Raw genomic sequence first — 13,585 nt, 5'->3', positions numbered from 1 at the left:
GTGCCCCAGACACCCACCCATGTACTCAGTTTGTTTGCCTATCTGCCTGCCGAAAGCGCGTTAAGTGTCTCATTGTTAAGTTAAACTCGAGCAGAAAGAAAATAAAGAAGCGAATTGTCTGTCACCGTTTTCTTGACTTTTATCATTTTTCTTGTTTATCTGAAAAATCTGGACAGATACTCTTATTTATCATTCCAAAATTGTCTTGTGGCAGTTTTCATTAGAATGCGGAACGGTGCAGTTGGGACCACTGTCTATCCCGAATTAGGACCTTAAATACAAAAATATCCTGTTGATTCAGCTAAACAAGTGTTTCGTTAAAGTTTTTTCATCTATTTCTAAAGTAACCCCGCGGCTATATGTAGATACATACATATCTGAAATGTCACTTGTAAAGAAATTATCCTTTGATGGTATGTTTTTACTGCCCACAACAAAAATTTATTTATTGATTTTCAACGTGCGAAAAAAAATTATTTTAAAAACTCGACCACTGATGATTGATAAATTTTTTTTAATATCTTTATTCTTATTTTAAGAACCTGTATTAGGTTGGAAAATTATAAAATTTTACAATAACTTTGATGGTTGCGGTGTGATTCGAACCGAGTACCTCAAGGAACAAAATCACAATTGTGGCATTCCTGCTAGCTCATTGAGCTATGCCAGGCGCTATGATACTATTATAATAATTGAAATAATAATAAAATTGTAATAATTGAAATTTAATTTTTTATTTTCTAGAGTTTTTTGAACCCTTATTCACTGCTAACTCTTCTTGACTTTTTTTTCGAAAATTAACTGCCCGTGAACGCCATGAAGCCATGACTTTTCTCAGCATGCTAGGGCACTAAAAAACATACTACCTTGACCACAAACTTCCCGAAACAACCGCTCAGTGATGCTTTAAGTAAACTGATTTAAGTTCTTGTTATACCCTATCCATCACGCAAAGATCTCAAAAACTATAAAAGCTGGAATAACCAAAGTTGGTATCCAGATTCTCCTAGGTCCGAGAAAGGACGAGTTTGTTTCATTTTATTGAATATTCCCCCGCCACAGAATTTCGTCAATACTGTCCACATTTTAAAAGTTACTTTAACCAAACTTGGCACAAGTCATCTCTATATACTATAGTTATCCAGTTTTGTTTTAAATTTAATTGAAAATGGCTAATTCTAAGAAAAGTTATTAGCGAACAAATTTCACTCCAGTACTATGCCCACAAACTGCATCATCCGAATTTCGTTAATACAGTCCACATTTCAAAAGTTACATAAACCAAATTTGGTATGTACATAATTCCTTCAATACTGCACACATTTCGAAAGCTACATAAACCAAACTTTGCACTCATAGTTCACATCCAATTACATACATATAGGTTAGGGTAGGTTGAAATGGCTGAGGTGATTGTATTCACACGCCCACTTAGGCTTTGAAAGCCCTTTGTGATACCATGTAATCCGTAATTGTGCTGATCAGCCTTCAGCCACCCTGTGGTATTTAAAAATTTCCGAGAAGTCGTTTAAGAAAGGTTTCCCTAGGGTACGTAGCCTGCATCTGCTCAGCGCCGGGCAGTGGCAGAGGAGGTGCTCTACACTTTCCTCCTCCTCCTCGTATCTGCAGCTTCTGCATAAGTCGTTGAACGTAGTGTTCAGTCTCGATGCATGTCTGCTAATCGGTTCAGTCCTTTTCAGCTTCAAATTACATCCAAAACGGTCAATTCTATTAAAGGTTATTAGCGAAACAATTTCACTCCGGTACTGCGCCCACAAGCTGCAGCATAAAAGTTGCTCTTCTTATTTTTGCTTTTGCTATGGGCGTATATACATAACTCATTGCCGAAAGTTTTTCTGGGTGCAGGGTATTTCACTGTCGGGCTCGCTCGACTGTAGCGTTCTCTCTTCTTGCTCCTGCTATGGCCGCATATAAATCAGTGCCAGAAGTTTGACTCGTCGACGTCAAAAGCTGATGAAAACATCAACATCATTCTGTTTTAGGAAATGGAACAATCGAAGATAGCTCTGATGGCACACCGAAAAAGAGTTTCTGAAATGTTCCGAGAGCGTATCAAACGCTGGCATAAGTGCGTTGCAGTTGATAGGGAGTACTTTGAGAGTGACAATATAACTTTTGATGAATACTTACAAGTTTAATTTTCCGAATATATATTGAGAACTTTTTCATCATAATTCTTACTTGTGCTTTATGCATTTTAAGCCGTAGAAAGCGCTGTCTCAATATATTTTTGCGTTTGTATCGTCGAATGGCACATTTTTATACTCTGTACATGAAATGTACATATGTATATTAGGTTTGCGGGAGCTGAAAAATGTAACAGGCAGAAGGAGGCGTGGCAGACCCCACAAAGTATATATATTCTTGATCAGCATGACGAGACGAGTCGATCTAGCCCTGTCTGTTTGTCTGTCCGTCTGTCAGTCTGTCCGTCCGTATGAACACCTGGATCTCAGAGACTATAAGAGATAGAGACACCAAATTTTGCACAAAGATGCGTTATGTGTGTATTCTATACGAGTTTGTTTTATTTTTTTGATTTTCACCCCCACTTCCCCCCTATGGGGGTTTTCCCGATTTTCCATTCGTATAATCGCCTATATCTCGGAGACTATAAGACCTAGGAACACAAAATTTTAGTCCCAGATGCCTTATGTATACGCAGAAAATGTATATTTTGGAATTTCCCTCCCTCCCCCCTCTACCCCGCAAATCGTAACGCCCGTAATTCTTGGAATTTCGAACTAAAATTTTGCAAATACCCCCAGTTAGTTATTATGTGTCCGTATGCCAAGTTTCACTATGATAGACCGATTTAACAAGAAGTTATAGCCATAAATATATTTGCAGCTGCAGCGCTGCTCAAGCGCTGCCCGCGGCTGTTGTTGATGTTGCTGTTTGGTTGACTGCGAAAATACTTACACAGACACGAATAGATGCGCATAGGCATACATACACTCACACAGACGTAATTGCTATGTAAATGTGCAATTATAAACCCTTTACGTGAGTTCGAATACCGAGAGAGGTAAAATCGATCAAATTTTTTTTTATTTTCTTAATTTTTTTATTTTGTATAATTATTGTAAACATATGTACAGAGTATTTCAAAGTCGGGACACCCGACTTTAGCTTTTTTACTTGTTACATTTTGATTTGGGTGTAAAGTAGTTTCAAAAGAAGCTGCATTATTGTGTTCCGGAAATCAAGGATATTTAAAAACAATGGCTCTCTGGTAATATATAAGAGCTGATGTAAATGGTGGATTTGATTTATGTTTGCACTAGTTGTTTCAAGTGATGCGTTATTTGCCAATTCGGGAGTTTTTTTTATCATTAAAGACTATATCTGCTGTAGATCTGTGCATTTTCAGGGATTCCAATACATATTGTATATGTTAAAATCATTAAAATATTTTGCACATAATTATATTTTTATTTATTATTAAAAGCATCGCGTTGTGAATATTATTCAATATAAATGTGGATGTTGTTAGAGCACCGATATCAAGTCTTAAACCAGAACGGGTTTTTTTTTAAGACCATTTATTCACGAAAAATATGCGCACATTAAATTGTTGGAGATTTTATTTAGGCAACGAATAAGATTTCAGTATCAGAAAGAAGTTAAAATACAATATAGTTTTTATTTTTTTAGATTCGCTCTTAAGTCAAATTTTTATTTAAATACTGGCAAAGTATATTCATGTTTCATAAAACGTTATCCACGGGACTTGCATACTAAGTGATTAAATTATGCTAAAAATATATTTGGGTTTTTGGTCGGTCATGCTAAACTGTAATCAAAAAGAAGAGTAGGTCAATCGAAAAAACGAATAAAAATATGATAAATTCCATAAAAATATATTCTATGTACCGACCCCTGTGTTCTTGATTCAGTCGAGCGATCAAATACTATAGATTAACCGTCTATTGTCCAATCATAGCTGTGGCGAACAAAATTATTGCAAGTGCCAACAAGTAAACAAGATAGAACGCTACAGTCGAGCAAGCCCGACAGTAAAATAGCCTGTACTCTCCACAAAAAAAAAAAAATTAAAAAAAAATTTTTTTTTAAAATAAATTAAAAAAAAAATGAATGAATGAATTAATTAATTAAATTAAATTAGAAAACATGTTTATGTTCAGTTTTAACAGCATACATTTACATCACGTACCTATGCGTGTTTATATGCGTGTATGTATGCAGCACAAAGTTGAACAAAAGCAGCAACAACAACAACAGCTGCGGGCAGCGCTGCCGACAGAGCTGCAGGCAGCGCATGAGGAGCGATTTTACTTATGGCTATAACTTTATTCAGAATTGACCTATCATGATGAAACATTAGTACACGGACACATTAGTACCAACTGGATGTACCTACCAAAATTTATTTCAAAATTCCGAGAATTACGGAAGTTATAAGAAAAAACATGAATTGCGGGGGAGTGGGGGGGTGCATCGAAAAAAACTCAAACTCGTACTTTCTCGGTCTGAGGAGAATATGGAAACCAAGTTTGGTTATTCTAGCTCTTATACTTTCTGAGATCCTTGCGTTCATACGGACAGGCAGACGGACAGACGGTCAGACGGACAGACGGACGGACGGACAAGGCTATATCCACTCGGCTTCTCATCCTGATCAAGAATATATATACTTTGTGGGGTCTGCCACGCCTCCTTCTGTGTGTTACATACATGCGCACAAAACTAGTATAGCCTTTCACCCTTTGGGTACAGGCTATAAAAAGCTAAAGACGGCTGTTCCGACTTTGAAGTACTCTGTACATATGTTTACAATAATTATAAAAATTAAAAAATTAAGAGAATTAAAAAAAAATTTTGATCGATTTTACCTCTCTCGGTATTCGAACTCACGTAAAGGGTGTATAATTGCACATATACAAAGCAATTGCGTCTATGTGAATGTATGTACGTCTATGCGCGTCTATTCGTGTCTGTGTGAACATGTTTGCAGTCAACCAAAGCACCACCATCAACAACAGTCTACATAATGAAACTTGGCATACGGGCACATAATCACTAACTGGGGGTATTTGGAAAATTTGAGTTCGAAATTCCAAGAATTACGGGAGTTATGAGAGGTCACTAATTGCATTGAAGAGGGAGGAGGGAGGGAAATTCCAAATTGCACATTTTCTACGTATTCACATAAGGTATATTGAACTAAAATTTGGTGTCCCTAGGTCTCATAATCTCCGAGATATAGGTGATTATTCGAACGGAAAAACCCGGGAAAACCCCCATAGGGGGAAAGTGGGGGGAAAATAAAAATAATAAAACAAACTTGCACAGCATACACACATAAGCCATCTTTGTGCACAATTTTGTGTCTCTAGCTCTTATAGTCTCTGAGATCTAGGTGTTCATACGGACAGACAGACAGGGATAGATCGATATAGGCGATTATACGAATGGAAAATCGGGAAAACCCCCATAGGGGGGAAGTGGGGAGAAAATCCAAAAAATAAAACAAACCCGTATAGCGTACACACATAAGGCATCTTTATGCAAAATTTGGTGTCTCTATCTGTTATAGTCTCTGAGGTCCAGGTGTTCATACGGACGGACGGACGGACAGACGGACAGACAGGGCTAAATCGACTCGTCTTGTCATGCTGATCAAGAATATATATACTTTGTGGGGTCTGCCACGCCTCCTTCTGCCTGTTACATTTTTCAGCTCGCGCAAACCTAATATACTCTTGTACATTTCATGTACAGAGTATAAAAATTTTAGTTCGAAATTCCAAGAATTACGGGAGTTAGAGAAAATCGCATTTACATTACATACATTTTCTGCGTATTCACACAAGGCATCTTGGACTAAAATTTTGTGTTCCTAGGTCTTATAGTCTCCGAGATATAGGCGATTATACGAATGGAAAATCGGGAAAACCCCCATAGGGGGGAAGTGGGGAGAAAATCCCAAAAATAAAACAAACTCGTATAGCGTACACACATAAGGCATCTTTGTGCAAAATTTGGTGTCTCTAGCTCTTATAGTCTCTGAGATCTAGGTGATCATACGGACGGACGGACGGACAGACAGACAGACAGGGATAGATCGACTCGTCTTGTCATTCTGCCTGTTACATTTTTCAGCTCGCGCAAACCTAATACACTCTTGTACATTTCATGTACAGAGTATAAAAGGACACATTTTGATTCATTACTCACGCACCCTAAATTTTTGAATTCGCAGTTGGAATACATTCTGATCGGCTGTATTGTTCATTTACACTAACGTACTGCTATCTGGTGGCATCCGAGGCTATGTCATAATATAATTGAAAGCAACCCATAAGCATAAGGAAACAGCATGAAAATTAACTTTAATTCCCATTCGTTCATTCAAAAACCTTTGCATAAAATCAGAATACTTGTTAACTATTTTAACAATTAACTAATTGATCTAATTACATATAATTGGGTACCTTTTTTGGCGGTATCAAGTAACTGGTTGATCCAAATGATTTCAGAGAAAAACAGCAAAAAATTTAATTCGATGCCAATTAACAAATCAAAAGTTCACACCTTACGAGCACAAGATGTGAGCGTGTTTTTAATTTCAAAAATTTATTTGCACGTAGATAGTCATAAAGTTTCGATGAAAGTTTATAATGATAATAATAGCCTATTTGTCTACGAAATTAGTGGTTACGGTCGATTTTTCCACATCTATGACGCAAAGTTTGCTTTACTCGCACTTCCCTTAAATACAACAATGAATGTTTGACCAACACACAGACGAGACTAAAGCAGAAGGTGCTAATTCATTATTTATGTACTTGGAATGACTTAGAACTTAGAACAAATAAACGATTTTTACTGTAAAAATTATATTTTAAGCTTCAGTGAAACTCTTGAAATAAGCGAATAGAATGTACATATGTTTAAGCTACTTCTGTACAAAACATAAAAAATTAAATTATTCTAAACTATAAATTTATATTTTTATAGCCTGAATGTATGTAACAGGCAGAAAGAGGCGTGGCAGACCCCACAAAGTATATATATTTTTGATCAGGATGACAAGACGAGTCGATATAGCCATGTCCGTCTGTCTGTCTGTCCGTCTGTCCGTCTGTCTGTATGAGCGCAAGGATCTCAGTAAGTACAAGAGCTAGGATAACCAAAATTGGTATCAAGATTCCTATAAGCCCTAGGCAGATCGAGTTTGTTTATTTTTTCTGATACACCCCCCCACTCCCCCGCAATTCAATTTTGGTAGGTACATCCAGTTAGTACTAATGTGTCCGTGTGCCAAATTTCATCATGATGGGTCAATTCTGAAGAAAGTTATAGCCATAAGTAAAATCGCTGCTCATGCGCTGCCTGCAGCTCTGTCGGCAGCGCTGCCCGCAGCTGTTGTTGTTGTTGCTGCTTTGGTTCAACTTTGTGCTGCATACATACACGCATATAAACACGCATAGGTACGTGATGTAAATGTATGCTGTTAAAACTGAACATAAACATGTATTCTAATTTAATTAAATTAATTAATTAATTCATTCATTTTATTTAAATTTTAATTCTTTTTTTTTTAATTTTTCCTTTTTGTGGAGAGTACAGGGTATTTTACTGTCGGGCTTGCTCGACTGTAGCGTTCTCTCTTGTTATACTCTGTACATGAAATGTACAAGAGTATATTAGGATTGCGCGAGCTGAAAAATGTAACAGGCAGAAGGAGGCGTGGCCCCACAAAGTATATATATTCTTGATCAGCATGACGAGACGAGTCGATCTAGCCCTGTCTGTCTGTCTGTCCGTCCGTCCGTATGATCACCTAGATCTCAGAGACTATAAGAGCTAGAGACACCAAATTTTGCACAAAGATGCCTTATGTGTGTACGCTATACGAGTTTGTTTTATTTTTGGGATTTTCTCCCCACTTCCCCCCTATGGGGGTTTTCCCGATTTTCCATTCGTATAATCGCCTATATCTCGGAGACTATAAGACCTAGGAACACCAAATTTTAGTCCAAGATGCCTTGTGTGAATACGCAGAAAATGTATATTTTGGAATTTCCCTCCCTCCCGCCTCTCCCCCGCAAATGCGATTTTCTCTAACTCCCGTAATTCTTGGAATTTCGAACTAAAATTTTTATACTCTGTACATGAAATGTACAAGAGTATATTAGGTTTGCGCGAGCTGAAAAATGTAACAGGCAGAAGGAGGCGTGGCAGACCCCACAAAGTATATATATTCTTGATCAGCATGACAAGACGAGTCGATTTAGCCCTGTCTGTCCGTCTGTCCGTCCGTCCGTCCGTATGAACACCTGGACCTCAGAGACTATAACAGATAGAGACACCAAATTTTGCATAAAGATGCCTTATGTGTGTACGCTATACGGGTTTGTTTTATTTTTTGGATTTTCTCCCCACTTCCCCCCTATGGGGGTTTTCCCGATTTTCCATTCCACTATAAAACCTAGGGACACAAAATTTTAGTCAAGCGCTGCCCGCGGCTGTTGTTGATGCTGGTGCTTTGGTTGACTGCAAACATGTTAACACAGACACGAATAGATGCGCATAGGCATTCATACACTCACATAGACGCAATTGCTTTGTATTGCCGTTGCTCCCCCTTAGAAAAAATTTTGCCATATAAAGTCGACCACACGTTCATTATTATGACGCATTATTTCGCCTTAAAATGGATCTGAGTTGGATTTGTTGAAGTTTTTTCATTGATCATATGCATAAGTTATTTTTTAAATGCATTACAATCTGCTATTCATGACATTTCATCGATTGGAAGTGAACTTATTGCGTTTTAAGTGTCAGTATGTTTGTGTTAACGGTGCACGATTTGTTCCGCACAAATTGACTGACAACCAAAAATTGCTCTCATCGATCGACGATTATTTGACCAAAAATCACATTTTAACCATTAACCACTCGCCGTATTCACCTGATATGGCACCGTGCGACTTCTACGTCTTCGGAAAAATGCATTTGCCCATGAAAGGAAAGCGTTATGCAGACGTAGAGGTCATTCAAAAGGCTTGCACCGGCATACTGGCGGCCATACCGCAAAAAAGTGCAAAAAGCTGTATTGAAGCAGAAGGAGACTATTTTGAATAAATGAAATTGATTTTGCCGAAAAAACCATTTGGTCTGTTTTTTATTTTAAAAGTGCTGTTTACTTTGGAACACACCTTGTATAAATGGTTATGTCTGATGTCTTATGTGTATACTAATTGCTTTAAAAATCGCAAATCATCATCAAATGAATGATAATTACGTAAGGTTATAAAAACAATTCGATCTCCCGCAATTGAGTTTCGAAACAAACACGTTTACACAACATTATCGCTGTATCTATGAGTATATAGTATATGTACTATAAGTGCTCGTTATAATACATGCATTATTAAACGGAAGTATTTAAAACTGGTTTTTGCATGCCAGAACTACCTGAACTCTCCAGATAATAATTGTTTGGGTAACTCATGGAAGCCGCAATCCAGGTATATTTGAGTACGATCGAGATTATTGTGCTCTTTCTAAAATCAATGGAACACAATTAAATGTGCCCATTTGTTGTTGTTGTTTGTTTTTTTTGTTAAGACTTGATTTTGCTGCAGTCTGCTCGGAACCGCTCGATTCGTCACTGACGCCAAACCCAATTGTTCGTAGAAAAACTCCAAAAAAACCCCCATAGAAGTACGAGTAACAATGAAATAAATGTTGATCGCTTCCATAGGGAGCTGAAGTCGGGTCGTAGCTCTTAATTGGCGAAACTCGCCATCAGTACAAAATGCGTTGGCCACGAAAGCACACGTTTAGCATACCCTGTGCGAAAACGAAAACGAACCGAAAGCCCAGTGCAGCTAGTGCTAGGGTCGGGGATAGTGCCGATGAAGGCCAGTCACAGGCGACAATATCTACCATTTACGATCGTAATGAGCTGAAACATCTTAAAACTATTTAAACAGTTGCAATAATGCACCATATGCTGTTTCCATTCCAGCCAGCTGTGATGACAAGTATACGGCAAAAAATGCTGACGGATACCTCGAACACTCGCATGCTGTGGATTTGGATCTGCAGAATAAATACAGTAAACCAAAGGAGGCCCACTGGCTGCTGCGACGCATCTATATATTCACATGGATACTTGGTTATGATAGAGAGCGGGCCTTTTCCGATCTTATCGCAGGGATCACATTGGGACTGACTATAATACCGCAGAGTATTGCCTATGCAGCATTGGCGGGTCTCTCGTCCGAGTATGGGCTGTACTCGGCCTTCGTTGGTTCCATAATATATGTGTTCTTTGGCACGATACCGCAGGTGTCTATCGGTCCGACCAGCTTGATGGCCATATTAGTGCGGCAATATTGCTTCGACAAGCCCATACAGATAGTCATTGTGCTGACGTTTCTGGCTGGTTTCGTGGAGCTACTAATGGGAGTCTTTCAGCTGGGTAAGTTTTCACCACCCTCCCCCTTTTCGACGGATTGCAATTTGAACTGTTTTGGTCAGGTTTTATTGTGAGTTTTATACCCACGCCGGTAACGAAGGCCTTTACCTCGGGCACTGCAGTACTTGTGGTGCTGAGTCAGCTGCCAAGCCTATTGGGTGTTCGGCTGAAGGGCAGGCCATCCATTGGCGACTTCTTTACTCATATCACTCCCACTGACACGGGCCTAGGCATTGTCTGTCTGTGTGTGCTGCTCTCATTGCGTGTAAGTTTTTGATATTGCATTGAGAAGACTAATAGTACCAACAGATTTCGTTGTTTTCGTAACAGATGCTGGCTCAGGTCAAGTTTAAGCAGAACACTCCAGCGACACAGCGTCTGAAGAAGTTACTCTGGTACATTAGCATCTCACGAAATGCGCTGGTTGTTTTCTTCTGTGGTCTCCTGATATTCGTTTGGGTGCACAAGAGTTCGCTGGCTGCTATACCCTTTGCCCTAACAGCTAAAGTCGATTCTGCACAGATCAACTTCAAATTGCCACCCTTCGCTTTTGAGCATCAGAATCGTACTTATGTATTCACCGATATTCTACAGGAACTAGGCAGCGCCATTATTGTTTTGCCTATTGTTGCCGTGCTGGCAAATGTGGCAATTGCTAAGGCTTTCGGTACGTATGCGTAATATTTGCATTTTCCTCTTATTTGCAAAAGCATTTATCGTTCGCTATTCAGTAAAGGATGGCAATTTGGATGCTTCACAGGAAATGCTGACATTAGGTCTGTGCAACTTGGCTGGCTCCTTCTTTAGTGCCATGCCCACTTGTGGCGCCTTCACCCGGTCTGCTGTCAGTCAGGCCAGTGGCGTGAGGACCCCCATGGCTGGCATCTACACTGGTGTAATTGTGCTCTCGGCCTTGAGCATACTGACGCCATATTTCCAGTATATACCCAAGTCTGCGCTGTCCGCCGTGCTGATCTCGGCGGTGGTCTTTATGGTAATAAACCCATCGCTCATCGCTTAACAAACCTTCATAACTTTTACAGCTTTCCATTTGACACCCCTTAAGTCATAGCATTATGCATATGTTGTAATCACTTAAATTTGCAGGTTGATCTGACTCCTGTGAGGGATCTATGGAAATCAAACAAAAAGGATTTCTTCTGCTGGGTGGGTAGCTTTATCATCTGCCTTATAGCCGGCGTTGAGATGGGTTTGCTCTTCGGAATTGTTGTCAGCATGTTGTGCATTCTCCTCCGTTTGGGCAATCCTCAAATTGAGGTGTCACTCAAGATGGTAAGTCAACCACGGATTGGTGACCAAAACCAGATTTTAATTGATTAATTCAACGCAGCACGAGTCCTCGCATTATATACACATTGTGTCCAATTCCGATGTCTACTATACGGGTGTGGATACAATACGCAATGAGGTGCGTGCCGCCTGCGCACTCTACAGATACGATTTTCCGGTCGTTGTGGATTGCTCACGTTTCATGCAATTCGATGCCACATTCGTCGAGATGCTAATAGCCGTGGCCAAGGAGCTTAACGAGCATGAGGCCCTCCTCGTCCTACAGAACATCAGCTTGAAGTTGCAGGAACAGCTGCCGGTGGCAGAGAACATTCGTTTTTGTAATGAAGCCGCGTTGCCTTTCGGCGAAGTCCAATTGCAGGATGTAAAGCCGTAGAAAGAACTGGCAGAAACATCATATTTTTTTGTTTTTCCTATTACTTACCGGATGTTATTGTTATTATTGATTTAGATATGAACTGATATTTGCACGATGCCACAACAGAGGAATATAGCAGGCCCGTTACTGTAAAAACTTATTTGTCCCCCACATCTGGTTCTGTTTTTATTGAAAGCTCATTCGGTTTTTTTTTTATTTATATAGTTCCCAACATCTGCTGCAAAGAATCAGATATATCGTTTTACGATTCAGCTTTATTTTTGTGCCCTGTACCCGAGGGATAAAAAGTGTTACGAAATCACTCTGCTGTATATAGTATATATATGTGAGAGGCATTACGAGATGCAAGTGCTCGTACTAGTTATTAAGTAAATAAATACGTTAAGCAATTTGTTTGTATTAATCAAATGTTAGACTTTACTTTATGGCAAAGAAATTGTGTGCGTCGTGGAACACGGGGGGTAAGTGTAGATTTATAAGGTTGCTTGTCTGCACTTCTTAATTATCTATAAAAATCGAACCTATCAGACTATCTAATGAATCATTAAATAAATGATTCACTAGTATGTATGTACTATATATCTCATAATTTCCGAGTCACAACCAAATTTTGAAGAACTCTAAGTCTACATGAATAGCTCAAATGATTGTATGGTAATAAATATTTGACAGTTGAGAATACCATACCAGAAATGAAAGTGAGGAACAAGGTGACTCACAAATTTAATTAGCATAGACGTACTACGCAGTGTCAGTCATAAACAAAATTTACAAATACTTGGTAATAGGCACCCAAAAGGCATAAACATTAACAATGAATTGTATAGATGAAGTTGAGAAGATCTGTTTAAGCGTGTTCATCAATTGTTTTTGCCATTAGGTTATTTGAAATGCTCATATACTATATGTACAAGTATAATCGCAGCAGCTGTGTACACATTAGCCTTATCGTCAAACGATTCCATATATTTACAAATTTTTCTGACGCAGGCTTAGGTCTCTGGCCATCTATTCGGAAAACGATATTTAGGCCAAAACATACGCATAATTTGTAAAGACATTTGTTATTTATTAATTGGTAAAACGGGTCTAACGTTTATTTTATCATGTATATACAAGTATGTAGTACATATACATATGTCTGTAATGTTGGCATACAAATTACATATTTTATTGAATATAAGTCCTTGCTAAATATAATCCCCAGTAATGAGATTTATTTTTTTCTCTCAAGACTACCTGAAGAATAGCAGCATCACAAATAGTTGGGCAAACATTCTCCTTAACCCAAAAACCTTGAAATGCTGGGGACCACTAGAGTTGCCGACATGGCCGACATCAGTTACTGGTCTATGGTCACCAGTGGGTTGTTAATCGATGTCAGTGGATGCCAGTGGATGTCAGTGCGTGCCAGTCAA

General features: G+C 38.8%; 1 protein-coding gene across 2 annotated transcripts; it reads left to right on the top strand.

Annotated features, from left to right (window-relative positions):
- The first annotated feature begins 233 nt into the window (after positions 1-233).
- Positions 234-12,575, top strand: LOC115620675 (sodium-independent sulfate anion transporter). 2 transcript variants are annotated; one of them, XM_030514040.1, is made up of 7 exons: positions 234-413; positions 10,025-10,480; positions 10,540-10,742; positions 10,808-11,144; positions 11,209-11,471; positions 11,585-11,770; positions 11,829-12,575. In XM_030514040.1, exons 1-7 carry the CDS (start codon positions 383-385, stop codon positions 12,162-12,164), a joined length of 1,812 nt encoding a protein of 603 aa, XP_030369900.1. In that variant the 5' UTR covers positions 234-382; the 3' UTR covers positions 12,165-12,575. The 2 variants fall into 2 exon arrangements, with proteins under 2 accessions (XP_030369900.1, XP_030369899.1); XM_030514039.1 differs by lacking the exon at positions 234-413 and adding an exon at positions 9,784-9,953.
- The last annotated feature ends 1,010 nt before the right edge of the window (positions 12,576-13,585 follow it).

The sequence above is a fragment of the Scaptodrosophila lebanonensis genome, unplaced genomic scaffold (assembly GCF_003285725.1).
Source record: "Scaptodrosophila lebanonensis strain 11010-0011.00,11010-0021.00 unplaced genomic scaffold, SlebRS2 tig00000024-arrow-pilon, whole genome shotgun sequence".
Taxonomy (NCBI): Eukaryota; Metazoa; Arthropoda; class Insecta; order Diptera; family Drosophilidae; genus Scaptodrosophila; species Scaptodrosophila lebanonensis.
Note: the sequence above shows the minus strand (reverse complement) of the source record. Positions and strands in the feature narration are given on the sequence as shown.